At 37.6% G+C, this 24859-nt stretch overlaps 1 protein-coding gene across 1 annotated transcript in view; it reads left to right on the forward strand.

The window, feature by feature from the left end:
- The window catches only part of LOC140236833 (spliceosome-associated protein CWC27 homolog), a 56637-nt gene extending 41242 nt beyond the window's left edge, over nucleotides 1-15395 (forward strand). Inside the window, exon 11 of the mRNA XM_072316771.1 lies at nucleotides 14960-15395. Within this exon, the coding sequence (XP_072172872.1) occupies nucleotides 14960-15113 (154 nt within the window). The 3' untranslated portion in view covers nucleotides 15114-15395. The remainder of the gene's footprint in view (nucleotides 1-14959) is intronic.
- The last annotated feature ends 9464 nt before the right edge of the window (nucleotides 15396-24859 follow it).

Below are 24859 nucleotides of genomic sequence, written 5' to 3' on the forward strand. Positions count from 1 at the left end.
GTCATAGATATGTTACTGTCATGAAAACCTTATTGTGGCTAGATATTGTTATGAGACATGTTGACTGAAAATTTCATGTCATTCCGTAATGTCATTGTTGAGATATTGACGACACAAAATTGTCCAGAAAGAAAGAAGAATAAAAAAAAATAAAGAGAGATTTTGACAATCACAATAGGTGATACGCTGATAGCGTATCACCTAAAAAACAGAAAAAAGGTGTCATTCCAAAAGCTCCATTGGTTTTGCATCTTACAGCTTAGCCCATTGTCACCAGACATGGTAAGTGCCACACACACTGGACGTATTGGTTTATCCGGCTCCAGTGAGCAAAGGAGTTGGGTAATATTCCAATGTATGATTTGCTTTTATATTGCAAAGTGTACGCACAGATACTTCTAAAGAGAACTACATATCAAGCCATTGAGTAAATTTTGTAGCCAAGATGTGGATATTTTTTTTAAATTGTGTCTGATGCAACAAGTAAAATTGACTATTAATTTTGCCCTATGGTATGAGTTTAGATTTCATACACCTCTACTTTACAAAAGCTACCATTGATAAGCGGAAAGCTAGCCTAGCGACCTTTCCTGGCAAACACATAACATAGCCACTCCAAGCACATTGCACTATTGTCATACAGGACATTATGGTATAATGCTTCAGAAAGAGGTATGAAGATAAGCTCTTTTTCCCCCAAAGATCCTTTTTACATTTACATCTTCTTGTTTGCAGCATACCACTTCCCTCAACTCTTCCTCTCACCCAATGCATGACCTACTTTGCCAGTAAAAGTCATTCTCAAAAGTCCTAAATCTGCAGAGCACTTGAATTACCCCTCTCAAATTTGACCAAAGCCAAAAAGTCTCTGGCAGCGTGGGCACTGTATGTAGAAACATGAATGAATATTTTCACATTTGTACATCATTGATAGGACATTCAGTGAGTTGGTTATCTTTATTGTCAGTTTCAATAATTATGAAATAACAGATTAGAGTAATACGAACACTTCTGCTGGTTTATAGCCATTATAGGAAATTCAATGCGGCCATCTAGAAAGTCTAGTCATACAAATAATGTACTTCACATAGAGCATTGGTTAGATTTATATCCACCCGCTAATAACTTTGGAACTGTCTGAAATGCACAAGGCGAAGTCATGTGTGCTATGGACTGTTCCGAAGTGGAATACAGAGATTCAATGAGTTTATCAATGCTTAACCAAATAATGGGCATTATTTGTTTTATAAAATGTCAACATGATTTAAGTTCCTTGGTAGCCATATTCACAAGATTCCAAGGCCAGCACCAGCTCCAAGCTAAATGAACTGCACATACAAATAATTCCAGTGCATTTGTACAGTGTAATACACTTGGGTAATACAGCTTAGTGTAGATGAGCAGTCATTAGAACTGGTCATTAGTATTCTAACACCCTTTGGGAGAGAAGTTTGGCCTTTAGAGAGAAATGAAAGATTGTTCATGTGATAGCTCTCAACCAATCATTTGATAACATGTTATAACAAGAAAATGTATTATGCATACCCATCCTAGTCATAATGTATGAGTGAAAAATGCACATTAGAGTAAAGGCCTATGACATGACACAATGCACCACAGAAAAATAATCTGGGACTATTTAAGTTATTGCCTACGATAGTTTGCTGGTTCTCATGTAAAATCTGTAGGAATTTCAGGATCAGCATGTATAGTAGGTAATGGGTTAATTCTGCTCATCAGTAAGCTGAAAGGCCACACTTGGGGATTGTTGAGGCAACAGAGTCTCAAGAGTTCAGCCCAACTCGGGGGAAAACTTGGCAGAGATTCCAGTAGAAGGGAAATATTTTCAGACTTTTCTCTTTAACCTTTGACCATTGCTCCACATTCTCTAATAGTGATATCATTGTTCTTGGTAATGGCATTGTGTTTGCGTCCCATTGGGCAGAGAGTCATTTATTGGCAATACAGAAAAGTGATTTTGATGTACACAAAGTTGAACCCAAGTCTCTTCAACAAGTTTTCAAATACTTTGGGGGAAAAAAAAAATCATCCCCCACTGTTATTGCAGCAGGAAGTTCTGCAAATTTCTCTTTTAAGTTCATGTTTCAAATAATGTCCCACTGTCTTAAAGTTGACTTCCATCAAGCCGTTGAGGAAGGACTGATTTTGCTTCAACACGCATTTCCCATAGACACCTGCCCAAGTATACTCGGGACTCAATGGCCCGAATTCACGAAGGTGGTAAAAATGAAACCATGGTTTAAACCATGGACAAAAACCATGGAGCGCCAAGTGTCGCATGGAACATTTCGTTACGAAATCAGTCATTTCGTCGATGAAATTAGTGTTTTGCAATGAAATGACAACATTTTGTAACTAAATCAACTTTTTGTCCACAAAATGATAATTTCGTCAACGAAACGGTCATTTTGTCAACGAAATGACCAATTTTGTATCGAAATATTCCGTGCAACACTTGGCGCTCCATGGTTTTTGTCCATGGTTTAAACCATGGTTTCATTTGTACCACCTTCGTGAATCCGGGCCATTGGGTTAATAGAATGAAACCAAGCAAAGAGAGTGGTAGAATTTTCATGAATTTTTTACATGCCAAGGCACTCAGCTATAGCTTGCCTAGCTTTTTCATCAGCATTTGGCAATCCATCCGAACTTGACCTGGTTGTAAAAGTTAGCAAGCCCACTCGGGTTGAGCGACATGCCTAGGACCCATTTACAGTGACGGGCTGGCCCGCTTTGCGGTCCTCGGACTCGCATTTTCGTGCGTTTACTCTGCCTTGTCGAGCAGTGACTTCGTCGTTTGTGGCGCTCTAATGGACTTAGACTGTTGTAAACGAAAGGGTTACTGTATTCTTTTAATATAGACAACATTACTCCGACGTTTGATTACAGAATTTTAATCATAAATATAAGGGTAAACAAATCAGGTGTACATATATAAAGATCTATTCTGACCTGTCAAGAAGGAAATAATCTTTAAAAAAAAAATTGAGACAGCCGCCGGTTTTCTATATATACGCAGGTCACCGTTCCCACCTGCACAAAATGACACAACGGAAGTGAACGCAAAATGAAACAAAAGATCGTACATAGTTTACGATCTTTGATGAAACCAAACCGTTGCGTGACGTCAGCAAGATTTCTACAGCTAGCTGAGAGGGCAGGTCGCGCATTAGGGTCCGCTTGCGTTTACACCAACGAAAGGCCGGACCGAGGCCGGCCCGAGACTACCTCCTCGAGGTAGTCTCGGGCCGCCATTTGGTACCGCATCTCGACTTTTGTGCGTTTACATCAACCGAAAGGTAAAGGTTGATTTCGGTTGGTGTAAACGGGGTCTTTGTCCATCAGGAAGGCCTTGGGGACACTGTAGAGATTAGAAGGATTATGTAATCTCTATTCATTGGGTAATAGTTTTGAGATTGTCTGTGCCGATTGGTGAAGAAAGCGCTCCAGCAGATGGGTCAATTGCAGAACAAAGCTCAGAGAGGGTTAAATACAGCTTGAAAAAAACAAAAGTTGAGGAAATTTTAAAGTTTAAAACTTTTTTTCATGAAACAGTGGCATTGGCAGTAATCTCATAGAATGGCAGTTATACAATGCAGTGATGTGATAAACTCACAAATCTGCCGCTGACTGGTGAAATAAATTTCACTAAATTTCCTTTTCTTCAAGTAAAGTTTTAAAACAAAAAGGTGAAGAAATTCTGTTAATGGGTATCAAGCAAATGTAGAGTTGAATAACTTTACAATGTAGACTGTACTGGAGGACTGTGTAGCAATTTGCCAATTCATCGACCAAAACTGTTTTTCTTCCTACATATATTTTTATGTATATACACATATGTGCAAATTCAAGAAAGTTGTGAGGTTAATAATTTCTGGATGGTCATGTTTCCTTTGTGACAACATGCATAAAGTTAAAATTCTGTAACAGTCATATAAGTTGCCGACTTTGATGAAGCTTTTGACACTTTAGTTTGGTTTTAAATACTTTTTATCAAGGTCAACATGAGGAAGAGGGGATTTGTCACTTTAAGTTCAATTATATGTGTGTTTATTTTGTTTGACTGGTGAATTGCCATGGAAACAGAGTGCAAATGAAAAAAAAAAATAGCTCAAATAGGATAACAGATTAGCAATTGCTTTCCTCTGTGTAAAGCCTGATTTGTGATAGTGTGTATTCTACTGCGGGATGAAAGTTCTGTTTATCCCCATAAGCCTGTGTTATGACAACAAGTGCTGCATTTATCTTGCTTGCCTAAGCCACTCTTTCAGAAGTGCTTGTCCCAAGTGTGATTTGTATTTCCAAGATATTCCGCCCCAAAAAATCCTGACCCTGCTACAATTGGTAGGTCTAAAAATATGGTGTCGTGATAATCAACAGACAAGAACATAAGATTCCATGTGGAAAAGATGGATTCCCCATTGGCATACATCCTAACCTTTCATCTCGCCAAAAGTATATTTCTTTAATTTTTTTTTTTTTTTTCAGCCAAGTATGAGTTTGAAAAATGGAACAAACTTTTTGAGAGAAAGAGAGAGAGAGAGAGAGAATTTATGTGTGTGTATCTGTGTGTCAAATATACTTCGCACAGATAGGTTTGGGGAAGTATTTTGATCTGTTGTTTCTTTGCTTGTTTTATGCATAAATTGATGAATTAAAGTGTTGCTCAGGAAGAAATGATGTTCTTTGTATACGGTAATTGATTATCCAGTGATTATCACTATAATCACCTCTGTATCTGGTCATGTGTGTGTCCTGTCTGTGTTTCCACAGTGTATGTGTCTATGTGTAACCCTCTTTTAACCAGTGTATCATTAATCTTGCAAAAAATATTGCAATTGTAACACATGACAGTGATATGATCTTAATGATAAACCATATATAATGAATTAATTAATGAAACTGGTAACAATGATCATGCCGATGATGATGGGGATAACAAAGGATGAAGATGATGACAATGATGATGGAGATAGTGATGATCGTTGATGATGACAGATCATGACAACAAGTAATGGGTCGTCTTACAATTCCAAGCCGCAAGAATCACATGCAGAACTAAGTTTTAACGCTGGCATTGGTATGTCAGTTTGACATGACAAACATAGTGATGTTTACCTGAGTGTGACTCTTTGTTGCTACAAAGCCTTAAAACAGAAATCCAATGTCTCTCATGATCCAAACCTTTGATTATGAGCGTCGTTAATCAATTCTTGAATAATTATAGACAATATCTGAATTCCTGCAGACATTCTTCCAGTAATTTACGAGAGTGGGTGACACTCCTGGAACTAATTCTTCGAAACCTTGACCAATTAAATCATTAGAAGAAAACAACTCTCATGTACGTAACCTGGCTAATTAGACAATAAATCATTTTTTGCATCTGGGAATTTTGACAAACTCAGCACACTTCCTGACACGCAGAGTTACAAGTTGTATGCAAGTCTGTACAAAATGTCAAGTGCCTTCTTACATGCCTCACAGTAATTAAAGTGGAACTCCATCGCTTGTTTGAGTAAGATTTCTTCATGAAGAGAATAAAGCCTCATGATTACAACATTCAAATTTCCACAACAGAGAAATTTTCACAGTATTAACGGACAGAGACTTAATGAAAATATCTTGGAATTTCAGAATATGACATGTTTCAAAAAATCGTATCATCAGTCAAGTCATACGTTATATGCATAAAGATGAAGTGAAGATGCATTTGCCCGACAACTCTCATATTGTCTTGGCCAAACATCTTTCGTACTCATTCTTTTTTTCTTTTCTTTTTTTATGTTATGTACAAATAATGGCATCGACACATACACCTGGCTAGTGTGATCACTAGAAATTTTCATGCTGATTAAAGCAGGTTACATTGTAGCACTGACCAAATCATCTTCGTATCAAAGTTTTAGCATGATCTGTATTTCGTTATTTTGGCTGTCAGTGTAACGCAACCTTCGGTCACTGGGACCATCCGAATTAGATGGGCTCACGGCGGATGTGCATTAGGCCGGCAAAAAGCTTACACCTGTGTAAAGGAAAAAAAAATAGCATGTGATTTGATATGACGTGATCGAGGAATAACACCTGTGCATGTGCGCTATGAAAGAGTTAAGGAGCTTAAAAGAAATATTGGAGGAACAAATTGATGGGGTTGGGAGAGGAGGAAGAGGGGGGGGGGAAGAGAGTAAGGTGAGAGGAAGCAAGGTAAAGATGAGTTGTCGAGTGACTTGGAGGAAGAAAGCATTCACCCATCAATCAGTCCAGGCCAACAAGGGGATAGCATCGATGAACCGATCTCAAGAAAAGTGTAGCAAAAAGGGGGTCAATTTGCAAACCTAGTTAATGCTGATGTGCTGTAGCATGTACACTGTATAAGATCAGTATACACACCAGTAGAAATATTTGAAAAAATAAGGTTTGTTGGTCAGTTAATCAAGGATTGAGATCATGGTTTTTTTTTTAAAGAAAACAAGAACTTTTAATGTATCATGGTGGTAAGAAATCTTTGTGCAACAACCAGCTAATTGATATTTCATGAATGAATACCAATGTGGACTAAAGTATACCCTCCTGCTGGTACTTGTTCATTGTTTATCATAGCATTACCACTGTCTGGTGTAAGCATAGTGGTTTTGCTACTGCCCAATCATAATATCAAATCAATAAATCAATCATTGAATGAAATGTATCATCTGTACAGTGCAGATGCCAAACTTAGTCTTAAATCATGTGGACAACATAAGTGTTTCCTGTCAAACCCCCCCCCCCCCCCGCCCTTACCGCAACTAAAGTTGTTGCTCTGTTGAAAACACAAACTGATGGTACATCACATTGAAAATTTGGTAAAGCAGATAAGTTCAGTGTCAGAGCACTTTATTCTATTTTTCTGTTGTCTTCCACAAGACTACAAAAGTTCTTACAAGATAACACCTGTTATGGTATTGTATCTGCTTGGAACATTGTGCACTGTGTATTTATGCAGCTGTGAGATGGTACTTTCAAAATGAGCCAGACATACAGCTCTTTGCAGTAAATATGTTTGGTTTGTTGGTTGCGTTATCGGTCATGTGTTTGTACCTTTGATAGTTTAATCGTGGCACAGTGAACATTGAACTTGGTAGCTTGTAAAACTCCCTTTTGGTTCAGCAGGGAGAAAGGGAATACATCTTGCATTTGTGTTTGTTCGTGTTTTGTGTATTTTGTGTGTTTGTATGTTTTGATTTTACTTAGCCACCAGTGAAATATTTGGATGCTTTATAGGAGCAAGCTACCACCATGGCAAATTTCAATTCATATTTTGTTGATGCTTAAAGCACCTCCCAGATGCCCGAGTACAAAGCAAATTCATCTCTTTTAACCCATTGACTCCATGACTGTTGTAATTGACACTGTTGTTGCACATGGCACACCCGGTCCATGTAAGAATTGGGTTAAATATCCACCTATGACTACAGCGAGTTACCAGTGACGTGTCATACATGAACTAGATTTTCAAGCCTTAATGAAAGTGTTCTGTTTCGGACCTCACCTAATGACCCGCAGACAAGGGTTTCCATCCTTTTGAGGTTGGCTACATACACTGGCAGTAAATAAGAACAGCTGATATTTAGGAGGGTGAAAAAAAAAATCATACAACAGCAAGTTCTAATCTTCATTACCAGCCTGTAATTGATGTAAATGCAGATACCGGTATGCAATGTAATGTGCACTTTCAAGGGACAAGCAGAAAGGAGTATGTGACCTTCACACTTTTAGCGCCATTTCAGCGGCCGCGTGAGATCTTTCAGCAAAGTCATTATTTTTAGTCAAATCGCAAAAAATATTGCCAGGATTGAAAGAGGCATATTGGCTATCCCAGAGGTGGACGAACTGTCCTATTTTGGCATGTGGGGGGATTAAGTTGTCCCATGTACGCGTCACACCGCGCAAGTTCCGAGAGTGCGTTGAAAACATGGGGAGTGATGTCACGGGGTTTAGGTTATTGCTGGGGTGTTATCAATTAACAGCTCTATTACTGAAAGTACAAGTTCAAGTGGAGAAAAATATTAAGTAAAAAAAAAAAAAAGAAAAAAAAAAGGAGCAAACAAGCATAAGACATTAGCCTTTAAGTGTGACCCTGCATATCCCAGTTTCATCTATACTGATTATAGACTACTTTTTTATTCTTTTCTTTTTTAGATATTAAGAAGCCGCTGACCATTTGACGTCAGATATTTTCTTTGTTGCCATGACTCTAATAGAATTTTTTTCAAGAGAAAACAAAACAAACAAAGAACTTTCCTATACTAGTTTATGAGATCATGGAGCTTTCGTGGAATCCAGAGGTAAATAACTTTATTGACAGATCCAATCCAACTAGATTGCCCTTGTCACAAGGCCTACACATTTATAACAAAACCAGTTATTCCATATCATTCAATTAGCCATTCTGCAGCCTGTCTACTTTAATTATGACATTTCCAATAGGTGACATAAATCAAAGGTCATTAACACTCGCGATAGTTCTACATCCTTATCCGTGTCAATCTAAAAACGTATTGCCTTCCGTAATTGCGCCACTACCAAAAAAGGTAATGTGTTTTGTTGATTAAAGTGCATTCACGCAAGCAGCAGTTTTTCATCATTGTTTCTGCCTCAAATAACGGTTCTGTCACAATGCGCCATCGATTGAAGAATAGAGCTTAGTCTTTGATTATTTCTGTCACCTACAAACAATTACAAACGAACGCACACACACATACACACACACACACAACTATGATATACACTGTACATGCTGAATGCATGCAGGTAAAGTACTCATAATTGTATTGTGTATTTATGGTCAAGCAACCTTTCCTATGAAAACCAGATGTGTGAGTAGCTGTGAAAACTCAATTAGAAAACGAGAGCAGAGTTTACATTTGGTGGTCAAAAGTTCACTGACCCATGTCTCGAGTTGTACAACCACAAGACCAAAAAAAGTGAGAACTGAAAAAAAAGGCAATAATCACAATAATAATTCAGCTGTCTGCTCACCTTAATACTATTTCCTACTCAGGACACATTTGCTTATTTGAGCAGGCTTATTGAAGCCTTGTCTGACAATGTCATTAGAGCTATGTGTTTCCACAAATGGAACGACTGATTTATTTCTGTTGGGTATAATGTGCCAAGGAAGGAAGAAATTGTCCCAGGGAGTTTGAACAAAGGCCTGTATGGTTATTTGTATTACAGGCAAAGCAGAAACAAGTAACTGTACAATGACATTTTTACCAAAGAAATCTCTTTGACTCAAGTCCTGACTACGTTTGTGGTCAAAACTGTGTTTCAAGTAAGTTTTCATTGTACACAGGATTATGCAAGGGGGTATGTTATGGTTTGTCTCCCCTGACGGAAGTCTGTGATACCGGGTCTAGGAAATAAAATTGGGGTAATGTGATGGTTTCGTGGCAAACATTAACCCTTTGCCCACTGAGATTCTGAAAGTTCCATAGACTTTGCACACTACCACCACATTTCATGAGAAATGGAATGTGAGTGATTTGATGTTTTAAATGGCAGTGTCACAGGGTCATCCCATGAGACCGATACCCACGAGTCAGACAGCCCACTAGTTTGACATTGAAAAAAGTCCCATGAGTCATACAGACCAAGAGTCATACGGCCCATGAGTTCGACGCTAGGCAAATAAGACCCCAGAGTTTGAACCTAGGTAAAAACAGCCCACTAGTTTGACATTACAACGCAGGGCTTAACGTGTTGGTCTCAGGGGCCTTGTTTGCCCGGCGTCAAACTCATGGGCTGTATGACTCATGGACTGTATAACTCGTGGGCTGTGTGGCTCGTGGACTGTAGGACTCGTGGATATCGGTCTTTTTACATGCACCCACGTCACCTGATAGTTCACCCCTTCCCCCACCCCCATAGCCACTTAATGTCAGTTCTTAACCGATTTGCACAGATGTCAGCAAACTACAAATGTACGTACTTCGATAAATAGGGTTCACATAGTCATGTCAAATACCGGGTATCAAAAATTTCAAAAATTTCCTTTTTGTAGTCTCATCATGTTGTCTCACATACGGATCTGTATATTACTTGTACTTGTCTAACTTGAAATTGCTGCAAAGCTTATAGGAGAATTCAACTGAACAGAAAGAAAAAAGTGTGGCTCGAATACATGGGCACATGGATAGTGGTACTGTAAACATGGACCTACAACCATGCTGTGAATGATGGAGATTCTTTCACTCAACTGATCACATTCACATTGAAACATCAAAGCAACAAACTTTAGTAACTGGAATTTCATCCAATAAAGCAATCTTATGAAGATATATGGATATGAATCGCCCTTTTGAAGATTGAGCCCAATCCATCTGTCTGTTGTTGTTTTAATGATGAGATCACTGTGCTACAAAAGTCATTAAAAAATCACTGACGCTTGCATTTTTAAGATATGGATCATTTCATCACTGAAATCAAATCAAAACCTGTTCAGTAATAGGCACAAATGTTAGTAACATCAGATTTTTTTTTTTTTTTTTGTTTCAGCAGGCATGAACACATAGCATTAATCTCAACTTTGTGTTTCATGAAATTAATCAATGGAATAATTTTCTGTCTACAAAGCAACTCTTAGTCTTGTCTGATTCTAGTATTGATATTCTCAATGTATGAATACTAATTTTCTTTATTTACCATATCCAAAAGAAAAAAAAAATAGAATGCATGAGGAAGTATCTGTTTGTATTAGTTAATTCATATCCATAGTAGATAAACAGTTTGACACTTTTCAGGGCCAGCAAAAGGTTGATCATGCGGATAGGAAGTCAGGTGGGAAATATTTTTACCGGGATGGGAGACACTTCATGAATCTAGCCAGTGTGAACACATGGTCTCAATCATCTACCACACATGTGTTTGTATGTGTGGGACTGGAAGTGGTCATGGCAGACTGTTGTCATAAAACGGCAGGATACGGATTGTCCTTGGCACACAATTCATTTCACCTTTGATACATAGTGCAATCTTTTCTTCTTTTTTTTTGTGGAGGGATGGGGTTGGTGGTTGCTGCGTCTCATACAAACATCTCTCATGCATTCACTGATTGTGTCATAATGCACACCTTTAATTTTCCCCATTTTTTTTCCCATTATATACAAAGTTTTATTAAAAACAAATATGCCACATTTTACCTATGTTTTTGTACAACAGAAACACTGTATTGCAAATGATTATTGAAAGTATTATGTATAACATATAAAGGTCACAAAGTAGGCACTGTGTGTTTGCAAGGGCAATAACACACTCTTTTCTCCTTTGTTTTGTTTTTTGTGTTTTGTCGAAGATTACAAAAATATGATAGTAGATTATGCGTTCATGGAGTCAAAGAGCTGAAACATGATTAGCTTTTGCAGCTAGACATTTGACACAAGTATTTCATTGTGCAGTGTGTCAACCTACTGGTTTTACTGGAGACTTGCCTAGAGGATTAAAAAAAAACAACAACAACAAAAAACCACCACTTTAACAAGATTCTGTAATCAGTGCTACATAGTGAACATAATCCGTGGAACAAAGTTTTAGTTTTGGAGAACCAAGGCAGTTCATATGCCTTCAAAATTTTACATCATTTACAATCAGCAGACTATATACAGTGCCCCTTTTCATCACACAGTCTTGTTATACCTGAAAATTTCTTTATTTTGTTTGTTTGAAGAAAAAAGCAATTTGTAGCAAGACCCTTCAAACAGCAACTTCAGCAGGTAACATATGAATATTTTCAAGTGGGAATAGGAGAAGGAATGAGACATTCTGTTTAAAAACAAAACAATATAATAACATGATCTCCAAGGGCCTCCACTTTCTTCGCCGTAGCAGTACAACACTGGTCCCATTTCAAACTCAAATGTGGTAAACTCTTCTGTGCCATGGACTGTAGACACTCTACAAAGTCATTGAGTTTTCTATGCCAGTCAGTACTCAAAGCACACAAAGGGTTTATGGAAGAGGAAGTGTCATGACAGACGAGTGGAGTGTGTGTTTTTCTTGGTCTGTAGTCTGTCTAATATGTCACACAGAGGGCGTATTATGTAGAATTGGTAGAGGAGAGAGCCTCAGAAAGTGACTTTCTTGAGGCCAACTGGAGTCGTCTGCAAGATGCATTCATGGTAGTGTTCATGGTCGTGTTTCTTACACTGTGAGCCACTTCTTTGACCTTCCTCGTCTCTGCTGCAACCTTTATACCAGTTATGGAGAGTGGTTTGGTGTGAACACAATTTCTTATCAGAATGAGATCCGTGACATCTTGATACAGTCTTGTCATTTTTTTTTTTTTTTGGGGGGGGGGGGTGGGGGTGGTGGTTAAGAAAGTACCACACTGTTAGGTCTCATATAGGTGAGACTAAAACTTGTGTCTCTATCAGTACATGTAAAGATATTTTTATACTGTGCTTACTGAGGTCTATATTGAAATTCAAATGGATGAAGAAACATGCGTGCATACAAAAGTTGAAAATTACTTCTTCTTTTTTTGTGAACAAATGTCGCCGTGCTTACACGTATTGTACAGTTAACTTCATCTAAAATGGTTTATACCAACACTGTTTGTTGTCTTTGGGACATCCTGAGCATAGTAAATTCTGTCACTCACAGATTTTGTATGCATTTTCATTACAAACAATATCAGAAACACCTGTAATGTATCAACCATGTAGTAAAAGATACAATTCAAAACAAAAAGCATTGTTGAACAATGCCTTTGAATTATTGCACTTAATGCATTCAAACATTGTGCCAGCTTTTCATTTCCACAACGTACAATGTGGTCATATGATGCCAGCAAAAAGTGCCTTAACAACTGCAATAATTTGTAAATCTATTAACACCTAAACATTTTGTGCTCTTGACTTTTCTTGTGTAAATGGGGAAAGCCCCAAACCATTTTGTGATGACCACTTAATTCCTGTGCTGCATTCTTTCATAGCATTGCTTAACATTGAAATTATAAATCAACTGTGCAAGGGCCATTCAGCCAAAATATTGCACTGTCGATTGTAATCCAGCAAAGATCTTTTACTTTTTCTGAAAGAGAGAGGCTTGCTTTAAATGTGTATGTATTGCACTATTTCACATGGTTATGACTGTACATTTAAAGTTAAAAGTCATATCTCTTACACACAGACAAGCAAAAAAAAAAAAAGAAAGAAGACAATTAAGGAGATCAAGTCCATTCCCTTGCAGCAGTTATAATTCTTGGCCAGATTTTTTCTCCTTCTTCTTCTTCTTCTTCTTCTTTTTTTTTTTTTTTTTTTTTTTTTTTTTTTGGGGGGGGGGGGATGCAATCCAGTCAGACTCCCAAAACTAATTTGCCAGGTATGCAGGATCTGGCTAATGGCCATTAGCCTTCTTACACTAGATTGTGAAAGCTCCGTTAGGAAGCAAATCACTTCATTAGATTCTCAGTTGTTTAAGTAGCACACATATCAACAAGTAGACATTACCTTGATATTTGGTTTTTGTCTTTTCTGGTGACATTGAAAAAACACTTTCATACACAGGAAAAATACTTCATACAGAAGACAAAGTGAACAAGTTTGAGCTAGGATGTTTGCTACTTTTTATTCTCATCGCCCGATCACATGACACTTTGAAGTGCAAGCAAACACATCAACAACCTGTTCAGATATAACCCCATGCACATACCAAATGCTAAAACAATAATGATCCTTATTCCGACAAGGCATGAACCATGTAGTTCAGGGTTAACCAAATTTGTCTGCAGTTATTGCTCGGCCATGCACTCCCGGTGTGAACGCACCCCGCTAATGACACTTTAATTGCCCTCTCCAAGTTTGTTCAGCAGGCTCAGAAAGGAAGCCGGGTCGGGACAGAGTCGCAGCGAGCGCTGCACCACTCCGTCCTGTGGAAGGAAGCGTTCCCATCGCGTTTACTTTCGAAATGAGATCGTTCCGCAACGATCTCCGACACGTGTGCCATACACTTCAAAGTTACTCTTTATATGAGGCACTATTCCTTGCACTTGACATATATGCGTACCATCAACGGATTTAGACACACTTAACTTTTCAAAGATCATGTATAAGAGAACTGAGATTTCCTGCACTGTAGAAAAAGAAAAAGATAGGGAAGTTGATGAGAATGTATTTGAAAGCTTAGATAAAGTGGGCATTGCAAAATACAATGTATTTCATGCTGTCTGAGGTTTGTTTCTACCAGTGAAGGACAAAGTCATCCTGGCAAAGGAAAGTACAGCACAATGACATCATGCCTCAAATCATGTATAGCACGATCGCTATACTATACTACTATAAAACCAGAAAATTCGCTACATGAAATATTCACAAATTGGAGACTACAATCTTTTTGATTTTTGCGGCTTGAGATTTTTGTGAATTACCACTGGCAATCAATGCATAGTGTAGACAAGAACTTTCATGAGCATTTCAGTGTTGCGAATCTTGGCTCCTCACAAGATTCAGGAAAATTTCATGCATGCAAAAATTTATGGTTGTAAAGTAGTCTTTTGTTTGCTGCTGTCCCCCTCCCCCACCCTTTTCCACTGAACAAATGTTTGTGCCAGACAGAGTGAGAGTTCAAATTGTTTTTGGATTTTAAACAGCATCACATTCTTTTGCTTTGTGATATACAAAAAAAAAAAATCTAAAATAAAGCATCCGCATTGAAAAGTATTAGGAATTCTTCAAAGCGGGCATTGGTACCTGTAGTGCATATTTCGGGGGATTAAAGTAGACAGGATCACTTCTTTCCCCCCCCCCCCACCTTCTGTTCAATGACAGAAGACATTTTTTTTTTCATCCTTTAATACTTTGTGCATTCTCTGCAATAACAGTGCTGTCTAGTCACTTTTAATTATTTGTGGTGTATAATCCACTTCTTTTTCCTCATCCTCTCCTTTATTTTCTCTGTGCAGGCTGACCCACAGTCTGCAGTTTGAAAACCATGAGACCAAGGTAAAGGATGCCAACGTGAGAGACGCAGACACGTTTGCCATCTACGACCCCCGCAACCCGATGAACAAGCGGCGACGGGAGGACAGCAAGAAGAAGATCAAAGAGAGGAGGTGAGGGAGCAAGGGGAGGAAGAGGGGTCCGGAGTCTGGTTTCCATGGCAATGGAAGATAGTTCAATGGAAGGCGGCTTGCTTAGGAAGGAAGAGGAGGAAGAGAAGAGAGGGAGGTCAGTGATAGAAGAAGAAGACAAGGGAGGGATAAAAGCATGGAGACCTTGTGGCTCGTCCTCTCTCTGTCTCGTTTCTCCGAAACTGATGCCTCGATGGTGACCAGCATCTCGTCCAGTCAGATGACCATTCCGAACAGGTGTTTCATGAGACAGGGAAGAGAATCTCTCCACTCCGTCCTGTCGTCCAGTGGCTAGTTTAGCCTCCAGAAAGAGTCGAATGACTGTTGTGGAACTGATAGGGTGAAAAGTCTTCTTTAAAGGCATTCCAGCCATCTACGCTTTTGCAACTTTAAATATTATTTTTCCATGGTTGCAAGTTCATACACCTGTCAAAAATCTCAGATGTGGCTACCTGGTGTGGATGACATCATGTATTTCTGTACTGCATAATGAACAAAATGATGCATGCAAGGAAATATTTTGTCTCTGCTGAGTGGTATTCCATTTTATGTTTCTTTCTCTTTTTATTTCCTTGTTTGTGAGCTGCAAAAATGAAAAAAAAAGGAGGAAAGGCATCAGTGATGAAACCAAATTTTGCAGAATAATCATGGCAGAAATTGGTTATGTATAGACTGGTTCAAAACCTTTCTGTGCTCTCAAATTTCATTTCTAATGACAATGTTTTATTTAGAGAGAGAAAAATGTGTCAAACCTGTTAATTATTTTTTTCATCATACAGTGAGTTATAAGATTCCATGAAGTCTTTGGGATGAAGTGAACCTGGTGTAATTTTTTTTTTTTTTCATCCTGCAGTGAATAAAAAAATCCCACACAGTATGAGATGAAGCATACCAACCACATGTTAACATATTACAGGACTTTGCTGGAAACCGTGCCCCATGTAGGTAGTGAACAAAATAACATTAATATGCAGGACACTCTGGGTTGGGGTGAAACTTGTGTTTATTCCCTTCACCATTAAAAGGATAAACATATGAACCTGAATATTACTTTCATGATACGAGTACCAGCAGAACATGAAATCACACATGCTGGTACTAATGACTTTAACAGGTGAGTCTTACAGATACATTGTATAATGTGATCTTGAAAGTTGATAGGGTGATCTTTGTTTTCCTGGACTCAGTGAAGGAGGAGAAGACAAATTGCCCGGCCTGTGAGGTCACATGAGAGAGATATGAGAGAGAGAACAAAAACAACAAGTGCAACATTTCTTGCCTCACAATTTCACCTTCTTTCCTCACTATGATACTTTATTTCCTCGTGAAATAAACATTAAAAGTGTTCATATGTATATACTGTATGTACATGGCAAAAAAAAAAAATGACAATATAGATAGATAGATAGATAGATAGATAGATAGATAGATAGATAGATAGATAGATAGATGGATATATGCCTGCATACATACATGTATAGAACATTGTACCCATTGATTACAGAGCGGGTTTAACAATATGAACTCAGATAAAACTGAGCATTACGTTAGCATGATAGTGGTGATCACAGTAACATTTCAGAGGCATTTTATTGCTACCTTGTAAATGGGGATTAGACATTTCAAACAGGACATGATATTCATTAGATATCCATACAGCTACAAATTGAAGCAATAATCAACCATTTTAGGATAAAAATTCTACATTCAATAAATTTTCAACAAAATAGTTCCAATTGGCATGCATGTTGAGAATATAATATATATATATATTTGAATGAATATAGACAGTATATCAAACATGCATTTCTTTATGTAATTATTTTTTTCCTTTCTCTCTGTCATGTAGGCTTACTTAAGAAATGAAAGCAAATGGTCCCACTCCCCCCCCCCCCTTTGAATATAGGTATCAATGTTAACTCCAATGTCTGCCAGATGATGGCCTTGGAAACAGGATGAGGGCAGCCCTCATCCCCGCCGGGCCGTGTGACATTTTGGAGTCAAATGTGGCGTCCTTCCGCCACTACATGCAAGAATGATCACCAAGTACATTGTGGAAAGCTGTGTGACTAGTCAGAAGGCGTTAAAGAAAAGGAAGAGAGAGAGAGAGTGGGGAAAAAAAAACATTCTGAAGTACATCGTGGATTAGTCCATTCAACTTTCAAGGTCTCACTCAGTACAGTGGACTTTCGTTTCTATTTATTTTTGCATTTTATTTCCAGTTTACAAGGAAACACAAACAGAGAAATCCAACATGAAAAAAAAAGTGATTTTCACCATTATTCAACTTGCAAATTTAAAGGCATTATTTGCCATTTGCAGACAAAATAAAAACCCCACTTTAGTGCTTCAAACTAGTTCTGAAATGTGAGTTAAGGATAGAAACAACCAATGTTGAAATTTTGATCATTATAATCAATGTTAAGTATTATTAGATATGCAAAATGTGTACAGTGGTTATAATAAAATTGTTTCAAGACTGAACTGTCTACAGTTTGATGGTTTAGTGAGAAAAATAATGATTTCTCATTATATTTTAGACTGTATCGCAAAATGTTTATATGGTAGGATGTGTTGTGATACAACTGACCAACACATATGCATCAAATGTGATAACTCGATCATTTTTTTAATCCCTGCTCCCCATGGTAATCAATACCTCTAAAATGGAGAGAAAAGGCAAGGGAAGAACAACAAAACATGTAGGAAGGAAACATGGTAGAGAAAGACATATTATTATAAGTGTTCTTTCAATTATAAGGAGTGGAGGCAAGTCACAACACTTGGATGTAGCTCAAAATTTAACAATTCTTTAAATAAAACACCAAGGAAAGGGAATCTGAAGAGAAAAGGGATAAACAATGTAGCTATGAAATGTGGGTCACGTCCTGAAAAAGGTGAATGCTATAGACTCAATGAAAAATAGCAGCACTGAAAACAACTGACTGGGAAGTAAAAGGAACCAAAATCTGCAAAACCTATGGCTAACATAAAAGAAATGTTACAGGCAGGCAGTGCTTTATTAAAAAACAGGAATGCCAGTTTCAAAAGCCTGAGTTCAGGCTCTGGTACAGTGCACTCCTGTTAAAACGAACGCGGTTGAAATTCTCATTGCAATGAAATCGATATTCAGATGCGAAAACTATCATCTATATATCTTTATACACTATACTGTTTGGCTATAACGAAATTTTAATGTAACGAAAGAAAACCGCAGGTCTCTAAGACTTCGTTATGAGAGGAGTGTACTGTAGTATCGAAGTTGAGGCTGTTTTGTGTACAAAGTAGCTTCATGTACAATGTAGATATATTTCAGGCCCTGTCTTTCATTTCATCTGGCATTCCTGTGACAAAAGAGCACATCCCACTGATATTTCAAAGTTTAGAATCACTGCGAGAGACAAATGAGATGAAAGATTGTGATTTCATGCTTAATGCAATAATAATATCATAATAGGGAGTACTTGTAATGCCCTTTACCACTCAGTCTGAGTTCTCAGAGGGCATGAAAAATCTCTACCACTAAATTGTTGTTTTCACTTTGCTCGTCCAAGAGTATGTAGGAAATGAAACTACGCATGTAATTTACCATTGCGCTTTTGCATCAGGAAGGTGGAGGGAAGAAACCCCCTTTCCACATCCCTGATTGCATTTTGGTGGGAACGATGCTCAGGCAAGCCTGGTAAAGGCCTCCAATAATTCCTTGTTTTCCTAAAAGGTGCCTTGATACTGCTACAACTGCCACGGTGATGTCCTTTCCAGATTGATGCAGACCTTGTTTGCATTGACACACAAAAGGATTGCTCTGAAAAGACCAGGATTGCTCTAAAAAGAAGTGTGCCAGTAAGCCAGACTTTACAAACACAGCCATGTCTGCTTAAAGAGTAAATTGCTTGACCGTCCCTCAAGACAGCGTCTTGGACTGGTTAGTTCTTCCAGGAAAATTTCCCCCTCTAGTGGTAAGAGATAACTATCAGACTGGTCCCAGTCCCAACTGGGACTGTTAAAGTATATGGCCTGAGTGAAAGAAAAGAAAAATGAAACATATGGAAAAAAATGGAGATGTATATGCTTGTCTGTATTTGTGAACATGCAGTCCAGTAAAATTGAAAGAGAATTTACTGATAACCATTTTGCTGTGAGAGAAATATACACATATCCATGAGGTATAGTGGGTGTGGATAAGACCTGTGTTCATGAAGTATATGTCAGCAATTTGCGATTGTCAATAGTTTGATTTTAGAGCTATTCTTTCATGTAATCTGCATGTCATTTAAAAGCACAGAAGGCTGCTCATAAAATGTGTCCACCTATTTGAGTTGAGCGTTGATGTAATGAAGGTTAATAATGATCATAGTCAAATTCTCAACTTGCAGAATTTTATAATTTTGCAATTACTAACTAATCTCAAATGCATTGAAACTAAATTGTAATTTGATTACAAATGTAAAGTATGTATATTTAACTGTTATCGAATGTGTTTAACGATGTGGTGAAAGCAAGTGGATCCATGGTCTCAATGGAACTCCTGTAAGATTTGTTTTTGCGATTACTCAAGCTATATCTGAATTCAATTTATCTGTCATGGTACTTGGATGCAGTATGAGAGAGCCATGTGTGATTTGAGCTAGAAAAATATTCCATTTAAAGGGGATGGCTAGTAACCGATCAGTGGGAATCAGTAGGAATGCTGAGGGATGATTGTTCCAATCCTTGTGGGATTCATTTAAGAGTACCTTATATATCTACTGTTGTGTGAAAATGATTTGCTTCAGAACTGTCTCATATTCAAGTAATGTGCAGATTAATGCCCTGTCACTGACCAGGCACGCTAACCTGGAAACATTAAACTGCACATTACTTGAATATGAGACCATTCTGAAGCAAATAATTTTCACACAATAGATATATAATGTACTCTTAAATGAATCCCACAAGAATTGGAACAATCATCCCCCAGCATTCCCACTGATTCCCACTGATCTGTTACTAGCCATCCCCTTTAAGATGGGTCAGTCTAGCTAACTCCCAAATTGTCATAATAAATATAAAGGCAGTGTGGTGTACAAAAGCAACAAGCAAAACAAAACAAAGTCAGTCAACAAAAACCTTGTTGTCAAATAGCACTCTGCTTTCAGCACTTTATCTAAACTCTGCTCCCATATGGTCTTTAAACAGTACATAGCATATGATTGTGTTTCTTTTCTTATTTCAAATTGATTTTTCTGACCTTACATCTAGCAAAAAGTTAGATGAATATCTCTTGTTGTCACATAAGCCAGGACCCATGGCTCGTTTGATTTTCAAAATATTTTTGAGACAAACTGACTTATGATTGTAACTGAATTTTGAGGTTTTTGACAAAATGTGAAATACAACTGGCAATATGAATTGAACAATAATAATCTATCATCTGATCGTAGTTGTCATTTATTTTTTAGGACTTTCAAATGCCGAAAGTGCAGAAAAGACAATGATTACATCAGATTATGTTAAGATTGACTGCCATTTAGTGACAGTAAATCATGTGATATTGCGACGTGCAATGTATGCCGCAAATATACCGTCATAATTAGGTTTCAGCGCATCACTTGTACGCAATGAATCTGTTTGATAATGTTATGAAAAATAAAGGGATACTATGTTCTAAATATTGGTGGTATTGCTCTCCTAATGCTCTGGTATTGGTGTATTTGTGATTGATTCTTTTGGGAGAACTAGACTTTATGAATGATACGTGATTAGTAAAACATATACACCACAAATGCAAAAGTACAATCAAAGAACCAAAGGTATCAGAAAAAACTTAAAGTCTATTTGTATAAGCAGGAAGAGCAAATAAAGCCATTATAATGTACAAGCAGTGTGGTAGAATGATCACACAAAATCCATTGACGAAATTCATATTGCAACTGCTTTTCTAACGAAGTCGGTTTTTATGGCTACTTTCTTCAACAGAGTAGGATGAATAATGTATAAGTTTCGAATTCTCACTGCAGAAACTATGGCCAAAATGATGTCAACATTAAGATAATATTTTTTTCAGGTTGAAAAACTTTGGTTGCATGAAACTTACGTGCATTTCCTGTCTTCTTTTTTACAAAAAAAAAAAAAAGATATATATATATATATATACAGTCGAACAAATCAAAGTTTAATGCTTCAAATAAAAATGGTGGAAATCTTGTGTGTTTAGTACAGGTAGTATTATTAAACTGCATTTACCATTTTAAGTTTTCTTATTGGTAGAAATGTAAAAATACATCCTTTTTTTAAATGGTTTATGGACATAGTGGTATTCTTTCATTGCTATTAAGTCTTTGATATCTTGATAAATAGGGACAGGACAAGTTTTTGACAAATGCTTGAGTATGCTCGAGTGTTTGTTGTCTTTTCATTCATTATTTTTACTTTCATTTAATAGGGCCCTATTTATCATCCCACAAAAGTTTGACATATAGTTTAAACTCGATCCATCAGAGAAAGAATTATTGTCTTTACATTGATGCAGAACAGACTTTCAAAAACTAATAGCCATCTTTAATTCTGATGGATTTTAACCAAAAAGGAGGTAAATTTGACTCATTTTGATAATGAATCACGTGGGACTGTGTCAACAGCTCACCTCCAAGCTTTCGTCTGTTTACTCTAATCACCATAGCATCAGTTTCCCGCCAGGAGTGATGTCGCATTCATGTTAGTGACCTTATTAATTAAATCTTCATAATCTCTCAAGTGTCCTGGCATTTTTCTCCCCCCCCCCCTTCCCCAACCTCTATAACCCCCTCCCGCCCAACCCCTTGCACTCCCAGCCTCCCACTCTGTCTTGTGCAGACGTGACGACGTGCGAAGGTGTCTGACAGTTTAATTCATGCATACATATTCTATCGGTTGGAAAAAAAAAAGCGCGGTCTTGTTAATTAAGCATGTCAGTTTGGGAAACAGGTGTTTTGTACCAAAGCACGATAGGTTGGACAACAAACAACATACTTCAAGGTAGGTCATTCGCAAAGCATGATGTGAGTCCTAACACAAACACACACACACAAGCACACACACACACACAGTCACACTTCTTTTTTCTTTTTCTTTTTTTTTGGGGGGGGGGGTGTATTCCTAATTCGAATTTCGTTAAATGATATAGAAATCTCATTCACGAAGAAACAAATGCACAAATAAGTACAGTAATAATAATTAGTAGTCCACGCATTAATGGTATTTGATCACATCGCATACATATTCTATCGGTTTGGAAAAAAAGCGCGGTCTTGTTAATTAAGCATGTCAGTTTGGGAAACAGGTGTTTTGTACCAAAGCACGATAGGTTGGACAACAAACAACATACTTCAAGGTAGGTCATTCGCAAAGCATGATGTGAGTCCTAACACAAACACACACACAAGCACACACACACACACAGTCACACTTCTTTTTTCTTTTTCTTTTTTTTTTTTGGGGGGGGGGGTGTATTCCTAATTCGAATTTCGTTAAATGATATAGAAATCTCATTCACGAAGAAACAAATGCACAAATAAGTACAGTAATAATAATTAGTAGTCCACGCATTAATGGTATTTGATCACATACATTCATGCTAAGAAATTGATTATACAGAATCATGCAAATAGAGGATAACCACTGATCATCTCTACGTACAAAAAGCCGAAGATCAGTGACTTAAATATTGGTTCACTTCCAATCGAATAATACAATCAAATACTAGTAATACAAGAACCCAGAATTCAGTGACACACACATACACAAACTACTTACACACACGCGTGCCCGTATACACATAGACTGTCACACACAAATCGATAATAGTTCACAATGCATCACCACTGGAGCTGAAGTCTTAAAACTGATATCACATTCAGCTCATTATCACTATGGACACTTTCGATTGGAAACTCTGTACTTTCTATGATTAATGGTCAAATGGCGCTTTTAACTTTTATATTGACTCTAATTTATACCTGCTTCACTTTAACATCATCAATCTGTAGAAGGCTTTAATAAAAAAATTTAAAAATGTAACACGAGAACATATATGTACATGGATAAATATTGTTCGTGAAATAAACAGAAGAGAACCGATACTTCAAACAGTTTATGCCACTAGACAGGTGTTTATTTGTCCATGTTCGTTATGATGACGTATTGTGTCTTCGAAGATCATTGCCGATTCAGGTTGCGACATCTTTGTCATCAGACCAATAATAAATGATAACCATTCGTTGGGTCACTGACTTATTTTTCATGGTTCGATGATAAAACATTTGATGCACACTTACAGATGTTGACATCTTATAATGACTCAGGCGTCAAGATGAGGTTGCGACCTGAAATGTTTTGCCCAAATTCAGTGTTTATTATCTGTTCGCACTGAGCATCCAAAACACGTGCTTCCCTCCAGGAAAGAAACGGCGTCAAAAAAGGGGGTTATTTAAGAGCGGGCTGAATTTTTCCAACATGATGTCAGGTGTGTTGTCCGTATTAAAGCACTCATGTCTCGCCTTCCTCAGTTGTCTTCGTCAAACACGCTTTTCTGAAGATAGAAGGGGGAAGCAGTTTGTCTTATGAGATGACGCAGGAAACACTTTTTTTCAATTGGCAAGAGATGGTCACCACAAAGGATAATTTTAGGCCCCTATCATCACTCGTTCTAATTAATATCGAAGACATATTTCTTCATCGTCGGGGCGGGTTACGACAAACAGATGCACCACATTACGCAACGCCGCTAATTGGCTAAGTCGCGAAAACTTTCCGCCGCGACGGCCGACTGTCACCTCCGCTCTACGTGGCGCGTTAGTTCATCGGATGCCCTCAGCCCTTTATATAAGTTTATATTGAGTGTTGTGGATTGTTTTGAAATGCCGAGAAAGAGCTCCCGAGCCGCTTGTTGAGAGGGATTCAAATGAAGTTAATGGGGGATTCACATGAGGTTAATAGGAAGGGGGCAGGGAGGGAAGGAGTGGGCTTGGAGCGGTTAAGCATAAAATAACACGTTGGGATAATGCGGTAAAAAGTTGCTCTGTCCTCCATTGACATAGTGCAAACATGAGCCATATGACGTTTGACAGGCGACGCTACTTAGACGAATATCAATAGCTTTAACGATAATTTAGAGAAACACTGTGTTTATCATTAGAAATTACGTTATATGCAAGCATTTTAACACAAAGAATTATAATTGAATGTTTACTCTGGAGAAATAATCTTATTTCGTTCTGTTCTTCCGTTTATTATACACATAAGATTGAAATAAAGGAAGGAAGTTACGGAATTTTGAAGTTTAGCTAATTTTCACAAAACAGTCAACATGAACATGCAAATGAGTGAGTTGATAATGTCATCGCCTCACAACTTCATTTGCACACAAAATCTTGAAATTTCTATTTTCATTTTCAAACGCAATTAAGCCCTATGGTATCTGATTGATCAGTTATTATATTCTGAAATTAGTCAGCAAGGAATGACATAGTGTTTTCCACTTTAATAGCAGAAAAATTGAATTTTCGTAAGTTTTTTTTTTTTATTTGTAAATGATCATTGTAATATTGTGAGGTAATGACATCATCAGCTCACACTTTTTGATATTCGTATCAACGTTCCAGAACTGTTTTGCAAAAAATTATAGAAGCTCTCTTCGCTTTCCTAATTCTTATCCGATTTCTATTATTGATATTAATGTTGAGCGTATAAACTTTTGATTTTTCAGACTAATTT

Source organism: Diadema setosum, chromosome 13 (genome assembly GCF_964275005.1).
Source record: "Diadema setosum chromosome 13, eeDiaSeto1, whole genome shotgun sequence".
Lineage (NCBI taxonomy): Eukaryota > Metazoa > Echinodermata > Echinoidea > Diadematoida > Diadematidae > Diadema > Diadema setosum.